General features: G+C 38.9%; 1 protein-coding gene and 1 long non-coding RNA gene across 3 annotated transcripts; one reads left to right on the forward strand and one right to left on the reverse strand.

Annotated features, from left to right (window-relative positions):
- Positions 1 to 1,493: 1,493 nt before the first annotated feature.
- On the reverse strand, positions 1,494 to 5,026 carry LOC117282601. Its single transcript, XR_004513403.1, has 2 exons — positions 4,849 to 5,026; positions 1,494 to 3,547 (listed from the first exon to the last, which is right to left on the reverse strand). It is a non-coding gene; the product is annotated as an uncharacterized LOC117282601 (long non-coding RNA).
- A 158-nt stretch (positions 5,027 to 5,184) lies between these two features.
- Positions 5,185 to 14,121, forward strand: LOC111868104 (S-formylglutathione hydrolase). Of its 2 annotated transcripts, none has more exons than XM_023858493.2 (6): positions 5,185 to 5,274; positions 5,430 to 5,500; positions 7,644 to 7,831; positions 8,659 to 8,848; positions 10,139 to 10,361; positions 12,496 to 14,121. In XM_023858493.2, the coding sequence occupies exons 2-6, from the start codon at positions 5,430 to 5,432 to the stop codon at positions 12,673 to 12,675; spliced, it is 852 nt and encodes a 283-aa protein (XP_023714261.1). In that variant the 5' UTR covers positions 5,185 to 5,274; the 3' UTR covers positions 12,676 to 14,121. The 2 variants fall into 2 exon arrangements, with proteins under 2 accessions (XP_023714261.1, XP_023714260.1); XM_023858492.2 differs by having other exon boundaries at positions 5,189 to 5,282.
- The last annotated feature ends 713 nt before the right edge of the window (positions 14,122 to 14,834 follow it).

A 14,834-nucleotide genomic window follows, 5' to 3' on the forward strand; every position in this document is an offset into this window, starting at 1 on the left:
TATAGAATAGCAGTTTCATATGAGTCTAGTGCATTCAGCTAAAGGGAACAAAACAGTTCCATACTAAACATTAAAACCATTGTGGAGTCACAGTGGAAGACCCAAGTCTTGTGACTAAGTCATTGTTTTCTCAGAAGATCTGGTTCCTCCAGCATTCTTTCTGGAAGATTAAAGGAAAATCTTATTTTGTGTTTCTTGGCGAGAAGACAGAAAAAAAAGCTGAATCCCAAGACCTGTTTGCCACAAAACAGATGAATCTTGTTATCACATGATCAAACATGCAGTTGCTGCACAGAACATGTTTTTGTTGTTAAATTGTCAGACCTTGTACAGCAGGTTTTTTTCTTTTCTAATGAATTTCAGAACAATTTATAGAAATTATTTTTATTTACAATACTGCCTCTCGCATAACAGTCGTAATTGTGAGACATGAGGTTCTCATATTGGTGACTACAAAAGTTGCTGTCTTCTGGAATGTGATGCTGTGTAATCTGGTTGATCTGTACTAGCATTTTGAAGGAACATCCTGCCTCCATTTTCATCACAGAAGAGTAAACCATGTCACTGTTCTACACTGAAGATGGAGGGAGCTGGTGCTGGCAAAATATTTGGTAATTTTATACCAGATTTAATGGGATCACATCCCAGAAGACAGTGTTATTTATAATTTGAATTGATGATCCATTTAGTAAAATATTTTTATTGAAATTGTTGAAGCTGTTACTGCACTTCCTCTTCATTTAACTACATTATTATATCCATGTGTCAGTGTTTTGTAAGATTGTCATTAGTCTTAATGTGCCTTGATGGGGTTATTTAGTAGTTCAAAATTAGGGTTGTAATTGTACCACTCTCAAATTGAAGCTGTGTAGTACTTTCAGATAACAGAGGAGAAACTTAGAAATGGTGAGACAAGAACTTGACATTTAGATGATAATGCATTTTCTCAAAATTTGTTACGGTAATATTTATACTTCAAGTTTGCATTTCTGGCAGCGAGTGTAATTGCGTTTAATGGTTTTTCTTTTTTAAACATTAGCATTAGTTACTGTCAGTACTCATTTCAGTATCTTATATATGGTTAGGTTAGCTTTTTAGTTACTGAGACATGACTCTTGACAGTTCTTGTCTCACTATTTGCTGATTTGAAATCATTTTAATTTATGAGAACACAGATAATGGTTTGAATACAAAGAAGCACATGTTCTGTTATTAATTCTGTGAGAAAATGATAACAATAAAGAATTATGATATAATCCCAGTATTTGTGTCAAATAATTAAATTGTGTGGTGGAGACATGGGCATGCCTGGGGGGGGGGATAGCCACATAATTTGATAACAGATTTAACGTTAAGTTGTTTAAAAACAGGAGTATTAGTACTGATTTGTCCTAAAGTATTCAGGACACCAAAATAATATTTCTAAATGCTTTAAATTTTTTGTATTAATTTTTCTTTCTTTTTTCAATGTTGGCTTGTCCTCTCACCTGTTGCCCATGAATGAAAGGTCTACTTTTGTGAGTTTGTAGTTTCTTGGCGAGTGAAGGAATTTTGTACTTTTATGGAACATGAGAGTTCTTGCAGTGTTCAGCTGTGTCTTGAATCAGTCCACACCCAGATACCCAATTAAAAATCGGCTTTTCAGATGTATGCTGGTATTGTGTTTGCTGGTGTGTGCTGAGTACTCTTTACTTCATGCCATGGTGGTCTGTCTGCTGTGTGATATGTGGATACTCAGACATATTTTTGCCAGTTCCGTGTGATTTATAAGGGAGAGTATGCTGACGGTTCTGCAGCATTCCTCAGTGGCCATAATAATTCACTAGTGTGAAAACATGTGTCATTTTTTTGACCACAGACAAAATATAAAAAGATCACAGTGGGGGTCAGTATGTTGATACTGGGGTATTATAGGTCTTTCCCTGTAGGGACCATTGTGAAGCAGAGTGGACAATTACATATCTGCATGTATGAGTACAGGAACATAATGTAGTAACTGTAGTAAGTAACTGAGCAAATTTGCTCAAGTGATAATCCATCTGACTTGAATTATGGTGGTGACTGGTTTGAATCTTGGGTGACACCTACTGTGGTGATTGAGTTATTTTCTGCAGTCCATACTCCTGGGACAGTGCATGGAAATAGGTTACGACTGCTTCTACATCTGTCCCAGTTTGTCATCCATTAATCATCCTCCTGTTTCATACTTTATAATATGAGCTGCAGTGTCATTAATTAATGTACGAACTATTGTAATGAACAACGTAGTGAAATGTCCATGTTAAGTTTATAAGAATTTCCATTTTACAAAAATGTCTTAACTGCTTGTATGTACATGAACTAGTAAGTCTATTTGAGACGTCACCACACAGAACCATCATGTCTTCGTGTTCCTTATATTTGCTGCAGCTAAAATGCACATCATAAAGTGGAAAGTGGAGGAGCTGGAAGGGTATACTGGGTTTGAGGTTATCACAGCTGTGACTGTGAAGAGTGCTGTCTGGTGGATTTTTATCAACATTTCATACCGCCTCCATCTTGAGGGTTAAAGAGTAAGCCAGGAAAGCAGACAAAGATGGAGGCTGTATATCCCTCTACAGCGTCAAGTGAATTTTATACCAGGCTCCACAGCTTCACATCTCAGAAGAGGGAAAAAAGTTTCATCACTGAGGGTTACAGTAAACTTCTGTCTTTTTCTTTTTATTTTCTATCATGTCGTGGTGTGAAATCGTAAGGGTGATGGAGAAGCATGACATGTCATGTTACAAAGCCGAAGCTCACAGCATTTCTACAGCTAGAGGTATAGCTAATAGTAAGGTCCCTCTGCTTATGCATCACGTGAAGATACATGGGGGAGTGGAGGGGGTTTAGCTCGATGAGTGACCAGCTTCATGCACCAGCTACTTTACTTCCTGAGAAAGCGCCCCCAAGCTTGGAGGCCACACAAATGGTCTCTTGTCCATGCTTGGTATTGAACTGCCAGTTTCTCAGTTCTACAGCCTGCGTCTGAATTGAGGTGTATTCAAATTATGTCTGTTTATTCACTGAACGGAAATGAAGCTTATACTCTTAAAAAAATTTATATGAGAAGTTAAGATTTTTTCATTTATGATATTGCTGGACTTTATCATCAGAGATCATTGCAGAACTTAACAACATTCATCACTAAAAGAAGAAAATGTTTGTATAATGCCAGCGATACTAAGTTTGTAGGACTATTTGTTCTACAGGACAAGACATTTTGAAGAGTTCATGAAGATATTTGTTCAAGGCTTTTTTCTCTGCCTGACAATTACATGGATAAATTGAAGGGGTGGGTGCTCAGTGAAATCATCATCCTTTAAGATTCATTGCTGCAGCAATCCTGCACCTCAAATGAAATGTAGTACTTCACCTTTTGGTAGGCATGTGGCTTCATGAAATGGAGTGCCAGCTGATGAAATCACAAAAGATGTGTTGAAGCTGTATATCTCTTATTGTGCAACCTTTTGCAGATGAAGCTCTTTACCCATCCTGGTTTAAGTAGTCTTTTCAAGTTGACAGTGTCCTGTAAGTAGTCAGACGCTTCATCTCATTCCTCTTTGGCTCTGTTTTCATGGCTCTTCCTTAATACATAATTCCTGTAGGAAGCTATTCACAATTTTTTAGCCAGGTGTGGATTTAAACAGTATTTGTGGTGCTGTTATACAGGTAAAAAAATCAGATTCCTCTGCACTTTGTGGGAAGCAGTATCATTTAGCAGAATATAGGTAATTCTATGTTATTTGACAACCTATCTTACATGCACAAATTGAAATTTGCTTGAATTTCAGGTAACTGACCAGCCTTTCTTGTGATTACAGTTCTAACCATCCTCTTATCTAAAATCAGTGTGCTTTCTTCTTGAGACTTGGTGTGTCTGTCGGTTAACATGCCAACTTTACCAGCAGATGTAAGGGACAGTCAGTACTCCATAGTAAAGAAGAAAGCAAAGTTTACCCACAGCCTCATGATTGGATTGGTGTGTGATCTTGTACTTATATTATCACTTTTATTAACTTCACATTGTATGTTATGCAAAATTCTTAATGTGAACTCCATGTGTAGTTTACAATTAATGACTGTCACTGTAGATTTTGAGGTGCACCAGCTAGTGACCAGATATTCTGTTTTTGTAAGTTAGAGAATAAATGAGAATACAATTTGTGTTGAGGGAGCAGATGAATCTTTTAGATTTAGTTATGAGGGAAGTATCCTACAGTATTCCATTAAATGACACATGCCAATGAAATGATATAGCATAAGAAAAGTCTGTGAGGGTAAATATTTGTCTGATTCACTTAAAGGTTTGAATGTTGTGAACCAAGATTCTCTAATGATATAACTTTTAAGATTGACTTTAATATTGTGCCATTACAAAGATCCAAGAAACCTGTCCACAGTTGGACTCGAGCTGCTCAGTTATGCTGATGATGGCGGATGAAAACAAAACTATAAAAGTACTGAAGTTGTGTTAGTTATTGGCATGGAGCTGGTTCGGGAAAGATGCAGAGACTTGTAGATGTTCATATCTCATGATAAGTAACAAACTCTTCAGAAAATTATACGCGATTTAAGACTGAAAGGTTATGTAAATGTACGTCGAATTCTAGTTCGAGTCTGCACCCCTTAACAGGTTAACGGATTTCATTTCTTTGGTTCATACTTCATTGACGTGAACATTGAATGGCTGGGTTACAACGTACTTTGAAAACAAAAAACCGGATAGTTATTTATTTCGTCTCTATAGATCATTGTTACATGATACAAGACAAGTCAGTTACTGCACATTGGCGTATTACAATAATAGAGAAAAGTTACAATACTTACAATTGTTTACAGTACATTACTGTAGATATGTAGGTACGTGCACGCCAAAGGTATTCTGTCAAAATGTTTCTCAGTTCTATTTGAGATACGGACCCTCGCACCACATCAATCATTATAAGAGCCATAAGAGTATGGTACCATCGTCCAGGATGTGACGCCGTATAGTCTGGTCTAGGGTAGAAAATAAGCTAAACACGGAATATAACCAGTTCTTGTTGGTAAACTGTGGCCCGAATTTGACGGAATGTTTGTTGTCCGTGGCCGGTACAAATCAGTGATTTTACATATAAACAGTGAAACTCTGAATGCTCTGAATGTACGTAAAACGTGCTCACTTGTTTTGAAGATTGCAGTATTTAGTTGTCCGTGGTTTTGTGTGTGAATCGTAGTGCGTTGTGAGGCCGGTAGGAATACGACATTTTGGAGGTATAAATGTAAGGTTAAAAATGATAAGGCATTTTTCTTTATGTAGTGTTACGAGTTTTGAAAGTGAATAAGAATTGAAATTATCTAATAGAAGTACAAATAAAATAAAATGGCACGTAATTTAAACATTTAATTGACATGTTCTTATTTCGCAGATGGCTGCATTAAGCGAAGTTTCAAGCAACCGCAGTTTTGGAGGTTATCAGAAGGTGTTTTCTCATGACAGGTGATTGCAATGTGTATATGGTACTCTAAATGCTGATTTTAGGCTTTAGGTGTGATAAATTTCGTGCTCATGTTGTTATGCCGGCAACGGTACCGACGTTTCGGAGGTACAACCATCCTCCGGAAACTACATTACATACTTGACCATGAGTATGGATGCAGTCCGTACTTCCAGAACGTCGACAGCGTCGTCCATCGATAGTCACCTACCCAAGAAGAAGAAGAAGAAGAAGATAGTTTTGTTTTTAGCAATATAGTACAGTGAATTTTCCACTTTTTTGTAGATGATTTTATGACATCAGTATCTAGACTATATAGCATCAAATTGTAGGATGACCGACTAATCTGAGAGAATTTAAAAGGAAACTCATGGTGTAATCTAGGCATGATCTAGTCATTTAAATGGAGAAACTGAGGAAAGCCACAGAATACCTCTGTCAGGGTACCTGATGTCATGACTGAAATTTGCATTGCGTAGCCACCTAGTAAATGCCTAGGGTGGAACTATGCGTTACTGTTTTATTTTTAATGCTAGTGCGGTGGGACTAAGTCCCCTGTACTGTGGCCATTTTGGGCCTATTGTACCAGGCCCAGATGATAGGTGAGGGTGATTATGGAGCAATTGGTGGAATGAAGATTGGCAGGGGAAACCGAAGTACTTGGAGGAGAGCTGCCCCAGCGCCACTTTGTCCACCACAAATCCTACTTTACCAGACCCGGGATCGAACCCGGGCCGTTGCGGTGGGAAGCCAGCGACTAACCGCTTGAGCTATGGCGCGGCCCCTGCGTTAATGTTTAGCGTGACTTGATGACAGGAGCACTCAACACCTCTTTTGCTTGAATGTGCTGTGGCAAAGATGAAACACAATAATATTTATGGCTGCATGTGTGTTTTGTGTGAAATCAACACCCAGTTTTGTAGATTCTAAAGGGTTCTGACGATTGTGGATGACACAGAATTACTGGGTTTTTGGACTTTTTCCATCGTCCAGAATTCTAGGTAATAGAGGACATCTATTACCTAGAGTGTCCTCTATTACCAAGAATTCCAGACGATGGAAAAAAGTCCAAAAACCCAGTAATTCTGTGTGACCCAGTTTTGTGCTTGAACCAGACTTAGGTATTCCTCAGATTGGAATAAATGAACATCACAAAGTTTGAATGTATGGTGTTCAAAGATCAGCCAGATTTTGTGTGTGCTTTAGACATGGCCATTCTTACTAGTAGATTTGGCTGAGTTACCTGAGATAAGATTTGTGTGATGTGTATGGGTTAAAATGGGCCTTAGTTACAGTCCTTAGTCCTTCTCTCCCACTCACAATGCAGCTGCAGCCATTGTCCCACTGCTTCTTGCCATACTTTTCCTCAGGTACATCCCAGAAGCCAGGTTTAAAAATATAGCTGTAAATATTGTAACGTGTTTTGCGTTACTGATCCCACTTCTGACACCAGTGTAACGTGTTTCGTTACTGAAGACGCCGTAGAGATGGTTAATTGGTTTATTTAACAATCTACAACTATCGGCTACAGTTGATTATAACAATGTTACGGGTTTCCACACTTTACAAACCCTAGAACAAAATCTCTTAACACTCTCTTCGAGAGTCTTCACGTACTAATAATGCGGGAGCTATACAAGTCTCCCTGAATTACACACTCCAGATATGACTGGTTATCACTGGTTATCGCACACGCGGCTGTAGCTCGTAACTTGCGAACTGAGAAGTCGTTGATAACGCCCTCGGCGACTGTCACAGTACAACTGAAGTCGCCGACTGCTACAGTAGAACTGACTGTGAATAGCCTTCGCTGCTCCTTATGTAGACTCGACCGGACAATACGGCCACGTAATAGGCACCCTTCTTGCCTGGCGCTGTGTTGCTAGCAACGCAAGCGGTAGTAACCGCTGTTACTACCGTAACAGTCCGGTTGCGTCACCGTTACGTTACCGTGCGGAGGAGGGGGAGGGGAGCGCTGACTCACCCGCCACGTCACTGCTGGTGGGGGGGGGTTCCCTTTTGCGCAACATGTCACAATATGTTTGTTTACAGACAAGTTTTTGTATCCTGTGTGGATTACATTAGCAGACTGCATGTTGCTTGAATACTGTGATGTTCTCTGAACTCTGAACCTTTATTTTGCAGCAAGGAGCTCAGATGCAAAATGAAGTTTGCTGTGTACTTACCACCTCAGGTTGAAGATGGAAAACTTCCAGTTATTTACTGGCTCTCTGGCTTGGAATGTACAGAACAGAATTTCATAATGAAATCCGGAGTTCAGCGTTATGCTTCTGAGCATGGGATCATCATTGTTGCTCCAGATACCAGTCCAAGTGAGCATAATTTTGTTTGAGATTATTGTGAAATGCATTAGCTATTAATTTTTTGTTACCGGTTTAGTGGACATTGCATAGTTCGCATGGTTTGTGATCAGTTTCTGAACTCAGAAATCTGGGTTCAGTTGTAGGGTAGTCTAGTGAGATTTATAGTGGACAGAGTGGCATTGGGTTAGGTTGTTCTCCAAGTATTTCAGTTTTACTATGTCAGTTATTATTCTACCAGTGCTCGATGGTTATCTATTACCTGGTTCACTAGGCCCATTGAAGTGATGCACTTTCACCCCACTCCTACAGTAAAAATAGAAGACCACTGATCAACGGAATACTCCCTCCAGACCAATCCCAGTTTCATGAAGTACTTGCCAGTTTTACACCGGGCCTGAGGGTTCAGTTCATTTCATCTGGGAGCATATGACTAAGTTGTCAGATGGTAAGGCTGATTCTTTAATTATTATATATTTCCTGTGTCCCCAGTACAGTTCAAAAGCACATTGGTCAACATTCTTAGTTTCTTTTATTATTTTTTTATTTCTAGTGGGGTGGGACCAAGTCTCTTGTACTAAAGATTATATGAGTGACATTGTTAATTATAAGTTAGACATAATTTACTGATGAAGAGAACTTTTATCATTTCCGTGTAAAATAATCAGTTTTCTTGTTTATATTTTTGTAATTACCACATTACCACAACACCCAGCCTCTTTGATTTAGCAGTGTCATTAAATATGCATTTTATTTTATTTTTAATGGGTTCCAAGTGGTTCTTGTTGCATCAGTTCTTGTGCCACGTAGTTGTGTGTTAATATTTAATCTTCATCTAGGGGGATGCAACATTCCTGGAGAGGATGACAGTTATGATTTTGGTACTGGAGCTGGATTTTATCTGGATGCTATCAAGGAGCCCTGGAGTGAAAACTACCGTATGTTCTCGTATATAACGAAAGAACTTCCAGAAGTTATCAATTCAAACTTTGCCACAGTAGAGGAGAGTCAGTCCATAATGGGACACAGGTATATTACAGGTTTTGACTTCATGTTTTGTATCAGAATGACTGATAAGTAGCTGTTAGATTCACATTTGTGAAGGTTCAGATTTTGTTACAATATATAAAGAGTTGCCTTTTTTCAGTGTTGAATCAGAAACACTAAAACATTTTTACAAGAAGGAAGATATGAATCTAAATGCAAGAATGTATGTTGTGGCACTGAAGTATTTTTCCCTTCTATATTACAGTGAAACCCCCACTTAAGGTTTATTTTGGGAGCAGCGTATTTGATCTCTAAACTGAGAACATTCATAAATGGAGGAACATTAGTAATGTGGGTTCCACCGTATTTAACTGAATCTAGTACTCCATTAGCAGTAGAGCCTGACTGAGATTGAAGAACACTTTTCTGTGTTGTGATGCTGTGTAGTCAAGCAGAAGTTCACCAACATTTTGGAGGGACATCTGCTTCCATCTTCAGGGTCAAAGAATAAGCAATGTCAGTAACTGGCAAGAAGCAGGTGACAAGAGCAATGAAGTTCTACCAGACTACATAGGCACAATAGATCACTGTGGTCGCGGTGCAAGGGCCAAGAAGGCCCACCCCTTATACATTCATTCATACCAGACTACATGGGGCATCACATCACAGAAGACAGCCTTCTTCATAGTCACAGCTGAGAGAATTTAAGATCTAACCTAACTGAGGCTTTTTGTCATTTTCCTGTCTCTGCAAGCAAATGCTGGTACAGTATCTTAAATAAGGCAATGACTTCTTTTCCTTCCACATTCCTCCTGGTTCATTAATCACTGATCATCCTATTGTTCAGTGGCATATAAAATATTAAATAACCACCTCCCCCCCCCAAAAAAAGAATAATATGAAAATATTTGGACTCATATGAATATATGTAAGATTTGAGAGTTTTGTGCATGTCCACATGTGCTGTGAAATTGTCTGTAGCATTGTCTTCCCGAAAAAACTTCCAATGTCTTTAAAACAGCAGAGAGACAGTTAACAGTGGTTTGGCCTATGAAATAAGATTGGATGAAACAAAGATAGATTTAAAATTTGAAGGAATGATATTTATTAATGGAATGGCCAAAAATGGAATTGTTCAGCCAGGTACTGGAGGACTTCACACAACTGAGCATAATATGATTTAGTATAAGTATATATATATATAATGTTGCTGTAGGTTGGAATTGTAAGAGTTGCAAGTCTATATGTACTCAATTCTTATTATATGAGGAAAAGCCAAAAATGATTATTTGTGTTGTAATAAGCCATTGGATATCTTCTTTGGTACTCTAGCATGGGAGGTCATGGTGCTTTGATTTGTGTCCTGAAGAATCCAGGAAAGTATCGCAGTGTTTCAACATTTTCTGCAATTTGCAATCCGAGTATCGGTGCCTGGGGACAAAAAGCATTTTCTGGTTACTTGGGCCCTGCAGAATCTGCCAGCTGGGCTGACTGGGATGCTACTGAGCTGGTAAAGAAATACAGTGGACCACCTCTTGAAATTCTCTTGGATCAGGTAATTGTATTAATTTGTTTCATAATACTGTGTTGGAACAACACTACAGGGTAAACACATGGATTTTTATACCTGATGCCCTAATGAATGAAGAAATATCATTTCAATACATTGTGCGGGTGAATGGGGAAGGTGTTCATTCAAGAATAGGGGATCTTAAATCTGGTATTACAGGGCTGGTGGTCAGATTTTAACTTTGGGATAATGGGATCAGTATTGACAAAATGCAGTGATGCCAGGCATAGCTGGTATTTTTATAGTATACAGTTTTTCAGATTAGCATTAAGAGTTTCATTGTGGAATTTCCCTAGGAAAATGCTGAAATACTTCTCTGGTGTAGTGGTCTCCAACCTGTTATGGTAAATAAATAAATGAATATATTATACTGTAAATTTACAAAACTAGAGGCAGACTCATTTCAGCCATTATACAACTGGTTTTCTGCAGTATGTGGTATGTCCTGAGTAAAATATTTGAAATATTAGCAACAGTTTTTAAAAATAAAATGTCTCAGACTTTCATAAAGCATGCTTCCTGTTTGGGCTGTCCCAGATTTGAATCTGGGCCCAGAGACTGGTTATCCTGACTGATGCATGTCATGGGTTTCCTTGCTTCCTGGAGACAAATGCTGGGCTAATATGTTAAATTAGGCAATGATTGTTTCCTTCCACATTGAACCCATCGTTCACTATTTGTTTTAACCAAACAGTTGAAGCTACTGATATTATCATTGAATAAATTGAATAAATAAACTGAGACTCTCACATTATATCATGGTATTCTGTGGGGTAGTTCCTACTGTACTCCATTGTGTCCCCTTTAGAGTTAAGCAGCTGTTAGCATGACACTCCATTATGTTAGTGCACTCTCTGAACTGGATGCATAGGCAGTTAATTCAGTATCCTTCTGATCATCATGCTTTCATTGTAACATTGTCTGCTTGCTGTATTCTCATGGCCTTAGTAGCCATGCATTCCAATATTGCATTGGTCCATGTACATAGTCCAGGTGGCCAGGCATTCCTTTTGTGTGTGTGTGTGTGTGTGTGTGTGTGTGGAGGAGGGGGATTTTGTTACACTGTCAGTAAATTAGGTAAAGCTTCCCCTGTAACAGGCTGTGAAGGCCCATAGGGGTGTGAGAGGTCAAGGTTCTTGCATTTTCTAGACATTTGGCTCACAGATGGTGGTAAGGTTGTCAGCCTTACTGACTGGCTGCCCTTTACCCCCCAGGAAGATTCCTGGTACTTATTTCTATTAGAATCTGAGACGACTCCAAGGCCATAGTGCAGCTGGAAGGAATAGGTTAACTGAAAAATTGAATGACCTCATCGGAATCGAACCTGTGACCTTCTGGCATGTAGTATACTGCCTCAACCAACTATGCTACCGCGTGCCCCATCAGTAAGTTAGGCAATATAGAATTGAATGGTAGAATGACAGATGAATGATGAATTGGAGATGATTTGAAAGGAAGCAGTTGTGACCTAATCAAGGTACTATTCCAGTATTTGCCTGAAGGGACCGAGTAAAGGCATGAAACATCTGTGAGGATAGCTGATGTGCTGGCTCATGATTTGAACTGAGCATCCCCCGAATGCAACTCTGAAGTGGGACCACTGCACTTTTTCAGTATTAATACTCTCCCTTCTGAGTGAAAATGTGACTGCCAGTGGTACAAAACCAGGAGATTTGAAGTCTTTGTTCATGGGCATTAAAGGTTGGCTCAGTGAAGTTTAATCACATGGAGAAAGTCGTCTTCTGGGTTTTGGCGCCGTGTATTCTTCGTTTTGGCTGACGTTTCGGAGGAACGTCAGCCAAAACGAAGAATACATGGCGCCAAAACCCAGAAGATGACTTTCTTCATAGTCATCGCCATGAAAACCTCAAAACTTACATTTAATCACATGGGTTTGTGGTATTTGACTGAAATGAAGAGCTTCTGTACCTTCCTCATGTATAAAATTTCTTGTGGTAAATCTGTAATGTGAATGAATGAATGTGTAAGGGGTGGGCCTTCTCGGCCCTTGCACTGCGACGTATTGTGCTTTGGTACATCTGTAACAGAAGTGGCAATGTATTATACAGTGTTATGCCTGTAAAGTTGTGAAAACGTTTATGTTTGGTTTTAATAACAGGGAAAGGCTGACCCAAGATTGGAAACAGATCTCTTTCCTGAGAACTTCGTAAACGCTTGTAAGGAATCTGAGATACCTGTGATTCTTCACATGAGAGATGGCTATGATCACAGTTACTATTACATAGCTTCCTTTATAGAAGAACACATCAAGCATCATGCAAAATATCTCAAGGCCTGAATAACATGTAACAGCAATGCCATTGTTAACCATCAGTGAAAAAATGTTATGTACTGAACAGTTATTAAAGCATCCGTTCATAAGAACTTGCAAATTTATATGGAACACACATGAAAATTATGTATAAATGTTTATCCCATTTATTGTGGAAGAAGGGTGCATCCTTGTCAGTGATGTATATGTTTACATGTTACTAGAAAGGTACCAGATTCTGTTTCCAACATACTTTGTATATTTATATGATGTTGGGAAGCTCAAACATATGTACACAGGATTTTTGTTCTATAAGGTTGTCTCCATGAGGTAGGCTACTGTACCTCAATTTGTACACCAGATGGCCTTACACATACGTCATGTCAACTTCAGGTGGATATATTTGCACAGCATTTATTCTTTCACAGAGATATCATGTAATGACTGCTGAATCATATTTAGAATAAAATTGAAAGGTGATTGTAGTTATACGCTGAGCATACATTAACTGACAGTACTCAAGTACTTTGGCCACCATTGTCTGGTGCTGAAGTTAAATAGGTATCTCTACAGCCCTTGTATGACTTTGTCACATGATTCAGAGGCAAAAGCGAAGCTGTGATGCAACTACAGATGCGCTTCTCAGCACATCAACAGTTTTCTTTACTATTGCAAGCCACACTATTTTGTGTGTTCCTGTGGGTCTGAAAGAAATGTTATTAAAGCGGAAACTACCTATATATGATGTCTGTTCTTCACAGTGGTGAAGGTTAATATTGTGGTCTTCTGGATTATGTTACTGTATAGTCTGGCATGTTACCCTGAAGATGGAGGTACATGCTTATGAAATGAGGCAAAAGAGGGATGAAAAAGGTTTTATGAGATTTCTGGCTCTCACAGTGATGGCCATGAATATTACTGTCTTTTGGAATGTGATATCATGTAGTTTGGTAAACTAGTAAACATGTAATGCAATGTAATATAATTTAAAGTAATGTAAAGTACTCCTGTTTTGGAGGAGACTGCAGCCTTCACATTGGGGGCAGAAGATGGAGGCAACAGGTTTGTCCAAAAAGTTGGTACTTGTCTGTCAAACTGCAAGATGTCACATTTCAGTGGACAGTAATATTGAGAAAATGTTCTCTTCATGACTGACGCTGTTTCACTTACTTGGAAGATGATCAGAGTGTGCGTGTGTGTGGGAGCGCGGGCGCGCTCACTGCTACATGCAGGTGACAGTAACACAAAAACTACTTGTCCTTAAAATATCTTTAAACTGGATCACAATCCTCGGTTGAAAATGAGAAACTCAGATTTGTCAGTTTGCTTGTGAAGGGCTGAGTAAAACATCCAAGTTTCATTTCACTGCAGTAAGATACGGTGTGCCCGCATTTTACCCAAGTGATGTGTTACAGAAGACCTTGTGTAATTCAAGACAAGTTTTCTCATAGGAATAAATGTATTGCCAATTTTTTTGGGATTCACATTATTTCAAACTTGGCATATCAAGTAAGAGTTATATTTTTCATATCACACTTTTTCAAATTCACATAAAATGTGACCAGGGCATGTGGTAGTGTAGTTGGTTGAGGCACTATGCTACAAGCTGGAAAGTCATGGGTTTAAGTCCTGATGAGGTGGACTTTTTTTTTTTCAATTTACCTAATTCTTCCAGCTGCACTATGGCTTTGGGGTCAACACAGCCTCTAACAGAAATGAGTACCAGAAATCTTCCTGGGGGGTAAAGGGCGGCTGGCATGTAAGGCTGACAACCTTATCACCACCTGTGAGCTGACTGTCTAGAGAAAATATGGGATCCTCGACATCTCACAACCCTATAGGCCTCCACAGCCCAATACAGGGATAGCTTTACCTTTTACCTTTTTATCAAATGTGACCACATTGTACTAGAAATAATTTGAAGTTTGTATGATGGTGAATACTAAGAGTACAAAGTTCTAGGTGTGACATTGTATAGTTTGGTAAATAGTACCAGTGTTTTGGAGGGATCTGATACCTACATCTTCAGGGTAGAAGCTGGACTGTTTACTCAAGATGGAGATGGCAGATTACTCTGAAATATATGACCTGTCTACCAGGAGCTTCTCAAAATGGAGCCTGCTAAACATTATTCAATGTTACAGTAATCTTATTTTCAGAAACTGATATTTTACAATTAATTGTGA

This window comes from Cryptotermes secundus, unplaced genomic scaffold (genome assembly GCF_002891405.2).
Source record: "Cryptotermes secundus unplaced genomic scaffold, Csec_1.0 scaffold1361, whole genome shotgun sequence".
In the NCBI taxonomy this organism is placed as follows: Eukaryota; Metazoa; Arthropoda; class Insecta; order Blattodea; family Kalotermitidae; genus Cryptotermes; species Cryptotermes secundus.